The sequence below is a fragment of the Kwoniella dendrophila genome, chromosome 2 (assembly GCF_036810415.1).
Source record: "Kwoniella dendrophila CBS 6074 chromosome 2, complete sequence".
Taxonomy (NCBI): domain Eukaryota; kingdom Fungi; phylum Basidiomycota; class Tremellomycetes; order Tremellales; family Cryptococcaceae; genus Kwoniella; species Kwoniella dendrophila.
Genome location: NC_089477.1, coordinates 62,372 through 77,550, shown reverse-complemented (window position 1 = coordinate 77,550; position 15,179 = coordinate 62,372). Strand labels below are relative to the sequence as shown.

General features: G+C 37.7%; 6 protein-coding genes across 6 annotated transcripts; 2 read left to right on the top strand and 4 right to left on the bottom strand.

The window, feature by feature from the left end:
* Positions 1–11: 11 nt before the first annotated feature.
* Positions 12–1,395, bottom strand: L201_001458 (uncharacterized protein; the record flags this gene model as incomplete). Its single annotated transcript, XM_066217247.1, has 2 exons — positions 12–1,173; positions 1,337–1,395. The coding sequence occupies 2 exons, from the start codon at positions 1,393–1,395 to the stop codon at positions 12–14; spliced, it is 1,221 nt and encodes a 406-aa protein (XP_066073344.1).
* Positions 1,396–2,311: 916 nt separating this feature from the next.
* Positions 2,312–4,283, bottom strand: L201_001457 (uncharacterized protein; the record flags this gene model as incomplete). The annotated part of the gene is made up of 8 exons (XM_066217246.1): positions 2,312–2,353; positions 2,422–2,487; positions 2,564–3,088; positions 3,165–3,317; positions 3,394–3,492; positions 3,556–3,672; positions 3,741–3,965; positions 4,038–4,283. 8 exons carry the CDS (start codon positions 4,281–4,283, stop codon positions 2,312–2,314), a joined length of 1,473 nt encoding a protein of 490 aa, XP_066073343.1.
* Positions 4,284–6,297: 2,014 nt separating this feature from the next.
* On the bottom strand, positions 6,298–7,201 carry L201_001456 (uncharacterized protein; the record flags this gene model as incomplete). The annotated part of the gene is made up of 4 exons (XM_066217245.1): positions 6,298–6,645; positions 6,715–6,965; positions 7,040–7,120; positions 7,180–7,201. The coding sequence occupies 4 exons, from the start codon at positions 7,199–7,201 to the stop codon at positions 6,298–6,300; spliced, it is 702 nt and encodes a 233-aa protein (XP_066073342.1).
* Positions 7,202–7,696: 495 nt separating this feature from the next.
* On the top strand, positions 7,697–9,930 carry L201_001455 (uncharacterized protein; the record flags this gene model as incomplete). The annotated part of the gene is made up of 6 exons (XM_066217244.1): positions 7,697–7,741; positions 7,820–8,558; positions 8,617–9,162; positions 9,223–9,299; positions 9,366–9,673; positions 9,759–9,930. 6 exons carry the CDS (start codon positions 7,697–7,699, stop codon positions 9,928–9,930), a joined length of 1,887 nt encoding a protein of 628 aa, XP_066073341.1.
* An 805-nt stretch (positions 9,931–10,735) lies between these two features.
* On the bottom strand, positions 10,736–12,519 carry L201_001454 (uncharacterized protein; the record flags this gene model as incomplete). Its single annotated transcript, XM_066217243.1, has 5 exons — positions 10,736–10,906; positions 10,977–11,744; positions 11,820–11,919; positions 12,028–12,218; positions 12,307–12,519. The coding sequence occupies 5 exons, from the start codon at positions 12,517–12,519 to the stop codon at positions 10,736–10,738; spliced, it is 1,443 nt and encodes a 480-aa protein (XP_066073340.1).
* Positions 12,520–13,159: 640 nt separating this feature from the next.
* L201_001453 (tartrate dehydrogenase) lies at positions 13,160–14,751 on the top strand (the record flags this gene model as incomplete). Its single annotated transcript, XM_066217242.1, has 6 exons — positions 13,160–13,226; positions 13,318–13,540; positions 13,614–13,709; positions 13,791–13,942; positions 14,038–14,213; positions 14,326–14,751. 6 exons carry the CDS (start codon positions 13,160–13,162, stop codon positions 14,749–14,751), a joined length of 1,140 nt encoding a protein of 379 aa, XP_066073339.1.
* Between the last annotated feature and the right edge of the window lie 428 nt (positions 14,752–15,179).

The following is a 15,179-nucleotide window of genomic DNA, read 5'->3' as shown; positions in this document are numbered from 1 at the left end:
ATCTCTAATATTCATCTAACCTCTCTTACTAAATCGTTCAATATACCACTTACTAAAACTACAGCTTCTTGGACTTTATCTTTATCCTTGTCCTTTACTCTAGTTAAGATTCTTGAGTTGAACCTATCTGGATGATAATTTTTGATTAAATCCCTGATCATTTTCCGTATATCTACGTGTTCCTCATTTATAGCTTTGTCTTCAGCTAAGGAATTTACAAATAAACGTATATTATCAATTGTGAGATCATCTGACGTGATTGATGTTGGTTTTATGATGGATGATGATGATGATGATGACGATGGTTGAATTGGCCATGGTATATCGTTAAATGACATATTTAATTCAATTATATCATTATCTTTGTGATTTTCAGGTAAACTCAATATCTTCCATCGTTCTACCCATCTAATTCTCTCTTCTTTCCTCTTCCTTTCTTCATTTAACCCTTTCTGCTTCTTCAATTTCTTGATTCTTTTTTCTTCTTCTCTAGCTTCTTTTTCCCTTTCAATCTCCTTCAATCGTTGTTTTTCCTCTTTATCTTTTCTTATCCTTTCTTTTTGTTCAATTTCACTACGATGTTTCTTTTTATACATTCCATCTCTAATCCATTCAGTATACTCTTCATCAGTCATTGAACCTAATGGTGGTACTGTACCACCACTTAAATGTATTTCATCAATTCCTCTTCTTGATCGTTTTGTATAAAAAGCACCACCACTTGAACTTGAAGTTGAAGTTGATGACGATGAAAATGAAAATGACGAAGAAGCAAACGCTGAATTTGCTATATCTCTAAATCTCTTAGGTATATTGATATCTGAAGGTATAATACTATCTTCAAAAGTTTCGAAGAAAGACGTATCTTGATCAAAAGAAGATCTTGACATCCAATACAATTTATCTTGAAATTCTTTTCTTTCCAATTCCTCTTTCGATTTTCTTCCTAATCCACCCATCCATTCTCCATCCCCACCTTCGCCTTCATCGTCTTCTAAAGGATCATATTTTCTTTTTGAAGGGTTTCTAGGTGGTGAAATAGGTTCTATGCTTGCTTGTCGAGGTGGTGAAACAGCATATCCATTGGCTCTTGATATACGATCATTTTCTTTTGAGATCTTAGCTTGTTCACGTCGATATATCTTATGAGCCTTTTCAGATTTCGTTTCTTTTCTGTAGTAGGGAGAGAGGATATACGATCAGCACACATATACATCGATCAAGTTTTACGTTCAATGCACTGGTTACGATGTATTCTAGATAGCAGACCAGACGTAGCTAAGACGAATAACGGGTAAAGGTGTATAGGAAAAGCTGATGTTATAACAGTACTTACAAACGAATTTTACTCCCTTTGACATCCTTGTAATCTTTGGACCTATCTAAGTCAGGCATCCTGGCGACGCTTACCGTTCATTCATCTGGCCTGCGAATGAATTGGACTGAATGAAGATTCCCTTGATGTTCGGGGTACTAACAGTCTATTGTGAGTTAATGGACAACAGAAGAAGGAAGGAAGATAATGATTGATCGATTCAGGGACTAATATCCAAGAAACTAAGAATGATGATAATCTTCGGTATATCCGAAAAAAGATAACGGTAAAAAAGAGATCAAAAAAACTTTTTCACTCCTTTTCTACACTAAGGCATCTATTCTTAGCATGCACTGGTATGTCTATCTGGGTTCATGCTTGTTAGCTTATCAGATCTATGATTAGATTAAGATTATGATTGTGCGTCATCGATACGTAGATCCTCGGGTAAAATGATTGAATACAATGTTTGATTTGGTATCTTTATCTCTCAACGCAATTAATATACTTATCAGAGATTTCAGTATTACAATGAATGAACCATTCTTTTCCCTTCTATCATTCTTCTGATAGTATTTGAGAACGGATCCGAGACCCCCTATCGGAATACTACCAAGCACCACGTATACAGAGATGCTGAACTTGTAGGAGACATTGATCATTATTGGAGATGCATTTTGAGTTTTGACCTTTGGGCTCATCGTTTTATTGCTATGCTGTATATTATACTATATATGCTTTTTATGAATACTCTATAAATTTAATTTTATTCTATTTGACATTCTATTAAAGATTGCACTATGGTGGGATTCGTTTCTCCTCTTGACGTGAGGGGGGGACCAGATATTTATATAAGTTAAGAGGAAAAAGCCTTTCCTTCCGATGACCTTTCTTATGATAAATTCTGTACAACAACAATAACCTTTTTGATCTGAATCATCTAAACAATTTCGACATCGTATAACTAAATTCCTTGTAACCGTATCGTGTAAATGTTTATGAACATGAGAATGGGTGTTTGAAAGTACCGGCAGAGTACTGAATACCAATTGAATTATCAGCTCAGACCGTTCACGTTTGACGAAATGCGGCAAAAGAAAACTTACACCTTGTTTGATACCTTCAGCAGCACTGTAAAGACCAAGAGGAGTAATAGCAATACTCAAGATGACCTGTAAACAAAAGTACAACCATACGTTAGAGGATACTTTACTTTTGATAAATGATTTTGGTGATAAATAAACTTACAGAAAGGATAGCGCAGAACATGAAGATTTTACTCCAAATACCACTAATATCTCTAATTTCACCATCTTTTGAGAAATAAGGATGTTTGTTATAGAACCAGATAACACCACATAAACCATATGAGAACCAAACACTGAATAATGATGAAACGATAGTTAAAAGTTGATTGAAGAATGGAATTACTTCAGCTAAAACAAAAGCAGCTATCCACATAACAAAAACAATGAGAACCCAAGCTAATCTTGCTTTTAATCCTTTTGAAGTTAACAATGAAGATTTTCTAAAAGTGTTAACGTATAAATATTTAGCACCAACGTTTAAACCAACGATACCAGAAATCAAAATTGTAACTAAAGCAAATGCGTATGCGGTAATTCTAACTGGTTTAGCAGTCATGGTGAATGCAGGTGAAGTAACATATTGACCACCAAAAGCGTAAATGGTTGCACCGACAATACAGTAAACAACAATACCAAGAGCTTGAGTAATAAGGAAAGATTTCTTGAAATCATTTGGTTTTTTCATCTGGAAAAAGTAATTTTTTCAGTCAGTATACAATCTTGAATTCAATTTGACTACTTTAGGAATAAGTGAAACTCACTTCAGAACACCAACTGAATACACCCATATTACCACCGTAAGCAAATACGACATTGGTAAGAGCACCGATAACATCGATTAAATTTGGGTTGGTTGGTGTAGCGTGCCATTCGATCGGAACACCTTTTTTAATTAAGATGTTTGGGCTTTGGATCTGAGCAGATTTATTGCTTTAAGTCAGCATCTGATAAGACAAGTTTATGATCTGATATGGAAAAACCGCAACTTACACCAGTAGCGACAATTGTAATCATAGAAGCAATCAAGATACAAGCGACTGAGGCCCAAGACATGAGTGCAAGTTTACCAAATTCTCGATTAGTAGACATCTAGAGGTATATCAAAAGGACATCAGTATCAATTCCAGATGAAACAATAAAGCTCCAGCTTACCATAACAGAAACAATCATGATAATAAGGGCAAACCAGACACTGCAGATAGCGTTGGAACTGATTGAACTGAGAGCTGCTCTACCAGCCAAAACGTGTGAACCACCTAAACCGATACTCTGAAAAAGAAAAGCAAATACCGTTAGACATCACTGTATTTGACGTATAACTAAGAGAAAAAACTTACTTTGGCAACCATACCAGCACCTAGAATTCTTCTTCCCCATTTACCGAATAACACACCACCAGCATCAGCAAAATGCATGACACCCATATGGTTCATTTTGAAATCAATCATGATCCAAGCGGTAATATAAGCTAAAACACCAAGACCGACATTGGCGATAATACCACCGACCATACCGAGACGAAGGAAAATTGATGGGTACGAAAGAGTACCGAGAGCGATGTTCTGAAAAATCACACAATTAGTCATATTATCAATAAATGTAAATGTGATAGAGAACGAAATAGGAGAACTTACCTCAGCAGTAGCTACTAAACCAGCTTGAATCCAACCCATAGATCTAAAATCTATTGTTTCTTCACCATTTGCATCTCTGTGGGCAGCAAATGGATCAACATGATATGAATCAGCTGGGATATGAGCTACATCTTTTCCTGAAGGTGGATATTCAGAATCGTAGTCGCCTACACCAGCTTCTGCAAATCCTAAATCTTTATCTTGGACTGGGTGACTCTGATAAACTTGTGTAATTTCGTTAGACATTGTTGTTAATTATTTTCTCTTTTAGTGGTATATACAAATGAATTAAGAGATAAAATAACCAAAGAAAAGAAAAAATAAAAACAAGAAGAGAATAAATATATTCTAGAAATGAAGTTGGGTTGAAAATTTCATATACATATATATTCTGCTACAGTACTCGTAGTATATATCGAAGAACTCCGTACGTGGTAACCCTACACACTAATCAGAAAGATAAAGAGATACCTAAGCACACATCGATGGAAATTTCTCGCCAATAATTTCCCATTTTTTTCTCTTTGGTTTTCTGTTACGGCCTTTCTCGGATATCGATTCTTGCTAGATCTCTACACCCTTACATCCTGATCTATATTCTATCTGTGTATTCTGTTTGGGACCATATGGAAAAGGGGATGTGTCAGCAGTATATACAAAATGATTGGATATTGGTTCGGTTAAAGGTAAAAATGATTGAAAATCTTCTTAATTCGTATCGAAATAAACAGCTTACCCCACCTTTTTAGCTCGCTTGGATGAATTCGAAATTTTCAGGTTCCTTTAAAACATATGCTGTCATTCATGAGGTTAAGGTACATCACAGGCATAAAGGGATTCGTATCTTAACTGTACTCTTACGTCCGAGATATAAAAGCAGATCAGGGTAGATGTCGGTTCGGACCATGAAGGAAAAACATTAAATACCGTGATCAAGCAATAGAAGCAAGGTGACATCGGCAAAAATCAAAATTTTCAAGACCCTTTCATCATATACCCGGAAACTTTCTTTTCTTGTGGGAGGGACTGTAATATCCAAATTTAGCCGCCAAGAATGACCTGTAATGGTAAGCTTAACTAGCAAAATCTAATAGTCTTCTTGTAAGTCGCCTATGTATCTACTTGGGAAGGAATTACCACATCATCGTTCAACATTTTCGAATATCTATAAATTTAGATCGGTTTTATTATTTATTTAAACATGACTTTTTAAGCTATAACTGCAATTATGGCCAATACATACCTAATTTCGAATCTTCACAGATTTAACAGAATTACAAGCCCCACTTTGACTTACAAGGCTTATGAGATGGGGTACGTGGACTTTTGAACTCGTTTAAACAATGTTCCCCAGATTCGATTTAACTTTGACAAGCATCAAGTGATTGCATCAGATTCATCAATTGCGGCACCCCGTGTTTTTCGAATATTGTATTGCTTTTCGAATCTCAACATATTCTTCATCATTAATATCTGGCCCCAGCTTTACTCGGTAACCCAGGCCGAAGTGTCCGAATCCTAAGCGAGAAGATCTCGCCTAGAAGCAATCCCATGATCGAAAGACAATCTTGGGGTATCATAAACCTTTAAAGCAATGGTACGATCCTACCTTTGTTGCTGCTCGCGAAAGAATGGGGCTCGTGGGGAAATGCACTGGTTTTTCCAGAAGCGAAACACTTACGTCCCTCACTCTCTGACTTTCTCGATATCAGTACGCATACTACTGTATAGCATTCGTCAGGGGACCCTTTTTACCCCGATGTCCTCCTATGGATTGCCACATCTGATGGACACCAAACGTTCCAAGCACAAATGGCGTGTATGCTTGTACAGATTCCATTAAGCGAGTGATCCTCACAAACAAGCGTAATGAGCAGGTATGAGCATAGTCACGTTTTCCATTTTGCAAGAGTATCGGGAAGTCATGTAAGTCACATCGATGTAAATGAACTCTTTCGAGAAATTTCACGGCTCATCGTGAGCTAGACTTCCTCTTGGTACGAATTCTCCTCACTGCTACAGTATACCTGTTAAATATCAATCTCTGAATTTCCCAGTCCGACATACGACATTATGAGGAATCGAGAGGAAATAATAGGGAGGATCTTGGAAGGCTGATGGGGAAAATGGAGTTCAGCAAGAAAGTAAGCGATTATAGGCATTTAGGCATTACCAGTGAGTTGGAAGGAAACGTAGATTCAAACATGACAATCAAGAGTAGCTTCACGATACGCCAAAAATCATGCATGTATGATGACTGCTATATATGATTGGACATTTCCTCAATCTTGACAACTTCTCTATCCTCACCATAAACCAGCTTCAAATGATCTAGTTCAATTTCCTCATTCCCGTATAACTCATAACATGGCATATACCTATCGACAAATAATCTGACTTCATCGTCTGACATACCTAATCCACCATTTTCTCTTTTCATATGATGTTCTTGCTGTAATCTCCAATCATAGATATAATTCAAATCTAAAGGAGTTATCGAAATATGACAATCGAAATAACCATTGATATCTTTATTTAATATTGATAGATGTTGATTTATCTCTAATATGCTATCCCATTCATGTTTTCTTGCAGTTCGACCTGATTCCTACGCATCTTTTAGCCTTTCGATTGTTAACGATTGAAATCCTAATGACCATCCTTCAAGCAAAAATACATCAATCTCATTGCAGTTTATGCTTAAAGTGGATTTTGATCGATCCCCTCGACCATCATAAAGACTTTTGTCAAATATTGGTAGAGCTATCGAATGTGATGGTGGTTGATCAGATGGGGTTACCAGTTGTTGTAAGACCGATTTTAGTAATTGTGTATCGTGAGTTCCAGGAGGACCTCTGCCTTGTAGCATTCGATTCGTGGGATACTCTTCAGCTACTCTGTCTAAACCATGACGATCAAGGTAGAAATCTAAATTACAAAACACCACAAATCGATTCGGTCAATCATATGACCCTGATTTGTATCATGTATGAAGAGCTCACCATCAAGCGAAGCCACAGCGGCCTTGATATTGAATGCAGAAGCTAATAAGCTAATAAGTGCTGCTGCAAGTGTACTTTTTCCTGATACAAGTAGCTGATAGATCAGTGAAGATCTCTTAATTGTGTGGAAGCAGACTCACCAGCCCCTTGCGGTCCTTGCATAGACACAATCAGCGGTCTACCCCTTCCCCTAAGTTGTTTCTGATACTTCGCTATGAAATTCGCTATTAGATTGACTCTATAAGATGTCGTGCGCGTGTCTATCGAAGTTTGGGTCGTCATGATCGTTATACTGAGGATTGTATACTATGGATTTATATCGCTCTCAAAGCTTAATGTTTGTTTTCTCTGTATCTATTGTAATGACCACGTAACAATCCAATTCAAAGTATTTATATATCGTCTGCAGCAGTTGACTGCAACAATGCATGGAGAAGAAAAACGGAATAACGGATATAGATGATTGCTGCAACTAAACATTTCCCGCTCAAACACTTCATGCGGACCAACGTTTATCCGCCATCTCACTCGACATACCTGATCAAGCTCCCTGAATCATTCATTGCCTTCACTTCTTTTCTCTCACCAAACTTATTAAGCATCATCACAAGGTGCTAATTCTCGCATACTAGTCAAGTACAACGATATGCCAAGGTCATGGAAACATCGACACACGAAAGAGGGAGATTCTACGTTGGACCTGTAAGTCGTATGCTATTTAACACCGCTCTGAAGTGACTTATACGTTTTGATCATTCTCACGTCTATGTATGTACATAGAATGGTTTCCCAAGATTTGCAGGATCATTATCTGGAGTATACTTAGCAGATACAGTACGATCTGATATAACATCATACGACCAAAATCATCCTACACCAGAATTATATCCAGGTATCGATGAAGCTTTTATACATCGTAATAATGATGAACCGCGTTCAGATGAAACAGCTTTATATGATATTTATTTATTAAAATCGAAAGATCTTTTGGAAGAAGAATCACTTAGGTTGAGGTTAAATAGATATTTCGCTATCTGGCACCCATTGTTCCCTTTTTTAGATGGTGCATACCTATTGCAATGCTTTAATAATTCGTTACAATTAGCAAAAATACAATTTGCTCATTCCAATCAAAATGCTCAAGAAACATCAGATACAATAATAGGATCAGGATCAGATTCAAGATCAATACAGTATAGTCAACTATCAGCTTTTGAAGGTCTCACACCTGAACAATCATTAGGTCTAACAACTATATTTCTTGTTATTTTCACAATTGGCGGGATAGGTTTAGATGAACAGAATAATAGTAATTTAGGGAGTAACGCCGCCGACCCAAAAATACCAACCATACATTCAACTTCTCAAGCTACAATGCTGGGACACTTAGTTGTAGGAGCCTGTCAGAACTCCAGAATCAATGACCTATTTGGTATTCAAGCTCTTCTAGCTTTAGAATTGTTATTTTACGTGACTAGAACATATAGACCTGCTATGCATCTGTCAGGTGTGATTACCAGTAAGTTCAAGTAGTTTTGCCTGCTTTACAGGTTTCTGATAAATTCGTTTATCATTAGAATTAGCATATGAAGCTGGTCTGCATAGATGTCCAGAGAGATATGCGTCAACCTTTACGGAAGCGACAGATCGTGATCTTCGAAAAAGAGTATTCTACTCTTTATATGTTTTAGATAGGTTGTTATCGGCAGATTTTGGTATACCACTTATGCTCAACGATTCAGATATAGATACTTGCGTACCAGGAGGACCAGAAAAGCACATCACACCAGATCATGAAGATTTCAATCCGCCAAATACTAACGCGCATACATCTGAAATATCAAATGCATCACCTATAGCAGACAGCCTCGATACCAGAGGCTCTAAACGTAAAAATCCTCCAGATTATCAAGATGAAAACATCTCGCCTCAGGATTCCGCTCGTATATCAGCTCCACCACTACCTAAGAAGAAGTTAAACACAGGTAACATCATTAATGATCCAGCAGCTCTTCAAGCAAGGAATCGGTTACTCCCTGCATACTCGCTTAGTTTGATGGCTCAAATGATCGGACAGGCTATGGAACAGTTTAACAAATCGGTTTCCCACAGAGTTATAGATGGTGAGTGGCACGATATTCGAGATTGAGAACATACTGTAGTAGCTGACGCTTTGACAAAAGCAAGTGAAGTTTTACACCTTAGAAGTATGCTCGATTCGTGGTGGAACGATATTGGATTAGATTGTGATGTTGAAATCGTGAGCTGTTTGCATCAATATTCATTCATTATGATGTCGTATTCACCTTTTTATCTTGTCATATAGGCCACACAACAAATACCTTCTGATCCCCGTCGTCAATTATCAACCTTATTCACATGTCTTTACCATTTACAGATTGTCAACCTAAATCGTCCAGCTCTTTCCTTACCTCCCTCACAAGTACAGCATGACCACGCTTTACAAGCTGCTATAGCGTCAGTCAGAGTCATCTGTTCGACCTTGTCTAATGCATTTTTTAAGAATAGTGAGAGCCTGTATTGGCCAGGCTATGTAGATATGGTTTTCTTAGGGAGCTTGATTCTGGTATATGGTGCTCGAAGAGAAAGAGCTCGACATAATCCCGCGACATGGTAAGATCTATATCCACGCCGTATTTTCGTCATAGTGAGCAGATTATATCTCTAGCTAATAAATATGTCAATACATCTTATTTAGGCTTTTAAGAGATCTCCGACGTGCTTCAAGCCTCTTAGCACATTTTGCTAAACGTTGGCGAAAATCGGATAAATTCAGTAGAGTTGTCAGAGCTTTGATTGAACGAGAAGAACCTACCTCAAACAATGTTAACGTGAGTTATCAAGCTACAATTTTGAAAGCATATCAGTGATGAAATCATAAAACATAGCATGATGATTGACTAATTGCCATAAAACGTGTTTATAGGAAAATACAAATTTCAACGACATTCCTAACTCAATTTCGACCACGGACAATCCCAATGTTGACGAGGCCGGCTTCAACTTGGCAGACTGTTTTCACTTTGATTTTGATACTTTCGCTTTAGAACCAGAATCAATATGGGCTTATCATGTCTCAATGCCCCCCTCTCCCGTCCTATAATAGTAATAGTATAAGCGTACTGTACTTGCTTTAGGTTACTGTATCCATCTTGTTGTACCATAGTTCTAACATGTAACGATTCTTAGCGCTACATAAAGTCAATCCAGAAGCAAATTACTCCGGCACCCGTTCACAACGTCCCATCATACAGTGTAACATTGTACTGAGTCGATAACACTGTATGCCACTCTCGCAATCTTCGATGGGAAAGAATGAATCCGAGTTGAATATCAGGTGGTATCATCTGCTACGTTCCCTTTAGTAAAGCTCAGGTAAAAGATATTCCGCTTACCTCAAGATCAGTATGTTGCAAGCAACATGTTTCAGCAATAAGTTTCAGCCTAAATAATTTTTATACCCTAGAGCTGGTGGCACCGTCTCGATGTACACGACTTGCATTTTATTGTAGGTTTTGGCATACTGATTCTAAAGCTTACATAATTCACCTACATAACTTATGATTAAATCGTACCAAAGCGAAGGCTATGCTCTCAATCCGACCCGGAAACCCTCCTCATCGTACACTCGGTGAAGCACAATATCATATTTACAATCTTACCATTCCTTTCATCTTACAACACATATCGAATTCGATCTTGGGACGGAGCAGCTCTTTCACTATCTGCTCCTTCGACTTGTTCCAATTTATCCATTCGAGCGTTCTCACGTTGTAGACACCATCTTAAAACAAGACAAAATACTACGGCAACAGCTGCCATGACGGTATTCACAGTAAATGCGAGCTGGATAATGAAAACCGTATAAATATCAGTAAAATGTTTGGTTCATTGGAAATACAAGATGATAACTTACATGATATGATGGAGCTGTTTTAGCTTTGTAAAGGTATGGAGACCAAATTTGAGCTACATTACCAAGAGAATTGATTGTTGCGTAGGCGGCAGCTCTTTTAGCTCTTGGTCTAGTGAAAGTTGAAGAGATCCAAGCTAGAGCTACATTATATGAACCGAACATTCCACCTATCATAAGGAAAAGAGAGAAATATCTTGGTGCTGTTTTAGTTGTTGTTGTAGCAATAATGAAACCGACCATACCAAATAAAATGGGTGTTAAAAGATGAAAACATCTTTCAGGTTTTTTGTCGGATGTATATGATATTGTTAAAGCCAAAAAGGCAGCGAATAAATATGGTGGTGCAGTGAGTAACAGAGTATTTACTTTTGACATTCCAAAAGTGGCTACTACAGTTGGAATGAATTGCGTTACTGCACCAGCGGTAGTTTTTGTGATGATTATAATAGCTAATAGATATAATTTGTAGTCTAAAGCGGCAGCTTTGAAAGATTGGAATAATGTCATTGTTTCTTCGTCTCTTATACCAGCATCCTTTTCTAATCGATAAACTGCTATAGCTTTTTCACGCATTGATAACCATTTTGTAGTAGCTGGATAATCTGGAAGGATAAACATTGAAAATACCGCCGCAGCAACTGTTACTGCTCCTTCAAGAATGAACATCCATCTCCATGATGAAAGACCGGAAACTCCATTGAGACCTTTTTGAATACCTGCACTAATCAATCCGGAGAAGGCTCCTGAAAGTAAAGATCCGGTATACAGCTATAGCAGTCGGTACGAATTGCACGTTAGCCTGTAATCTGAGGATCATGCCTCCCAAGAGGGACAGTGACATACGATAGAAGTTCTGAAGGCCAATTCCTTCTTGGTATACCAAGAAGACAGAAGGAAAAGAGCACCAGGGAAATAAGGTGATTCAGTTATACCCAAGAAAAATCTAACGATGAGTAAATGATTTTAGTTATCTACAGCTGCTGTAGTAGCTGAAACTATACCCCATAAAGCAACCCAACATGAAAGATATAATGAAGGTCTAACTTTAGACAATATCATATTAGATGGAATTTGACCAAGAATATAACCAGCAAATAAAATTGAAACGGCTTGATTAAATTGATCACCCTTGAGATGCAAATCTTTTTCAAGACCTTGTACTCTTGCTGAAGCTAAAGCATTTCTATCAAGATAGTTTAAAACCAATAAAACAAATAAAATAGGTAATAGCCTTATATCGATCTACAGTATTATATATCGAAGATACGTCAGTTTATCTTGTGAACAGCTTTACGTGACAAATTTTGTAGGTTGGATAAATAAAATTCACCTTTCGAACCAATTTCTTATGCGCTTCAGCATATTCTTCTGGTGAAAGGCGTTTTAGAGCCTCAATCTCTTGTTGAAGAGGTTGAACTTCTCCAGGTTGAGTTGTAGTATAGTCTTCAACAGTTTCGACATGATCAAGTTCATTCTTGAAATCTGTTTCAGCCAAGAATTCCTGTTGAACAGGAGGTATGGTAGTGGTATTGGGTTTCGACATGTTAAATGTGAAAGTTTGATAGTGTAGGATCGATAAGGAAGATGGTTGTTCACTTGTGCTCCACAAGTTATATTTGGGGCTCCTGTTGGGGAATGAATAAATGATTTCGCCTTTCAGGATTCTTTCGTTTTATATATGTATATTGTCTATGAAGGAATCTCCGCCTCAAAGTCAAATATTGTCTTATCTTGCAGGTGGGTGGACTTTTGAAAGTCCGAGAGTGGTATCATCATTCCAACACACAGGCGCTGTTCGGTAGCGGAGTAATGATTTCGATGTGAATAGATCAACACGGTTACTACAGAGAGAAAGCCATAATGAATATCGTTCCCTGTTAACGAGGTAAGATTGTTTTTATCAGTGGATAATCTTTAATCCGCACGCAAATAAATCGCCGGGAGCAGCGAGTACGGTGCATATAGACATCCCCTTAACTTTAATCCGCAAATACGATTTCGATCAGATGCTCTAGTATCACGGAAAAAGGTTTGTCCGCGTCGGTACTATGACCAGATATTATATAACATGCTATGGAAGTCGTCGGAAGTCATAAAACCAAGCAACAACCTTAACTTATCTACTCATATCATACTATCTCAGTTCAAAGATAAATCGAAACGCAAAAGTCAAGAACTTCGCCATGTCCCCAATCGCTATTTACCCTGTCAATGAAGCTAACGCCTTCCCAGAAGGATATGCCACCCAACGTGAGTTTCAGCTTTATATGTGAGATTCATGCTTGTGGATAGAATTTATCTGACCTTCATATTGGAATTATTCCTTTTCCTTGTATTATAGCTGAACGAAAAAACGTTTATAAAATCGCTCAAATTGGAGCCGATGGTATTGGACCTGAAGTAATTGAAGCTGGTGTTCAAGCTGTTCATGCAGTTGCTAAAAAAGTCGGATCATTTAAAGTTGATTTTACAGAATTAGATTGGTCTTCAGATAGATACAAGAAAACTGGAAGTTATGTTCCAGCAGATTACTTGGATATACTCAAACAACATGATGCTATATTGTACGTCAACACAACTGATATATGTGTATACTTTCTTTTGCGAGGAAGGAAGCTGATCCTTTTTCATACATAGCTTCGGTGCAGTCGGCGCTCCTGATGTACCTGATCATATATCTTTATGGGGTTTGAGACTTGCGATTTGTCAACCATACATGTATGCAAACGTGAGGTAAGTCACAGTTGATCAGTCTTAACTTTCCTTGACGATATGGAATGGCTAAGAAGCTTACGACTATAATCCTATGTAAAGACGAACTAAAGTACTCCCTGGTACAAGTTCGCCTCTCAGTGGCCTTCAACCAGGAGATTTAGATTGGTGTATAATCCGAGAAAATTCGGAAGGTGAATATGCTGGTCATGGTGGTCGATCTCATAGAGGATTAGACCATGAGATTGGTACTGGTAAGTCCTGAGAAACACGGGATCTTCCCTCATACATTTGTCAATCCTCGATGGCATATAGATCGTTGACTTACTTGGTATGTTCCTTTTACTAGAGGTCACAATCTTTACACGAACTGGTATTCGACGAATTGCAAGATATGCTTTCCAAGTTGCTCAATCTAGACCTAGAAAACTTTTGACCTATGTTACCAAGTCTAACGCGATGAGAAACGGTATGGTACTTTGGGACGAAGTCATAAAAGAAGTTGCCAAGGAGTTCCCCGACGTCGTGAGTTTTATACGGTTATACCACATGCAATTCTTGTAATGCTTCACCTTCTTCGTCGGTATTGGCAAGATAGCTAAAGAAACTCGAAATATTTTTACCTTTATATCTCTAGACTATGGATAGTATGCTCGTAGATGCTATGACAGTAAGAATGACCTTACATTCAAAATCATTAGATACTATATTAGCTACGAATTTACATGCGGATATATTATCAGATTTAGCTGCTGCTTTAGCAGGATCAATTGGAATTGCACCTACAGCAAATATTGATCCTTCAAGAACTATGCCATCAATGTTTGAACCTATTCATGGATCTGCATTTGATATTACTGGTTTAGGAATATCGAATCCTGTTGGAACATTTTGGAGTGCTTGTGAAATGTTAGATTGGTTAGGTGAAAATGAAGCTTCAAGATTATTGATGAAAGCTATAGAACAAACATGTGCAGATGGTATCAAGACTAAAGATTTAGGTGGTAATGCTAATACCCAACAAGTTACAGATGCTGTTATTGACCGTATTAGAGCTTTGTAAATTGTTCTACAGTATAATCAAGCGCCCTTGTCCGGTATTCTCTAGTTTTGTATAACTTATGATCTATGCACATATTCCATGCCCATATTTACTATGTAATATAAGCCACCGATTATCACCGGAAGAACCCTCAAGACCCATAGTTTAGCCGTTGTGTCATATAGCTATCACTAATAAACCCGGATCTATATGCACTCATCACAGTATTCCTAGTACTAGGTCTGCACATCATCGATAACAACTCGCATACACTAGTGCCAAGCGGATAGAGAGAGAAATGCTTTTATTTGCAAAATAGCAGAGGGTCCATGTTTGCCCGGTGAGATCTGGATCTCATTGCCTATATGACCTGTTTTCGAACGTCGTGGAAAACTTTGAACGCATGGCTATTGACTATAATCCCAGGAAGATAGATATGCATGTAAGGA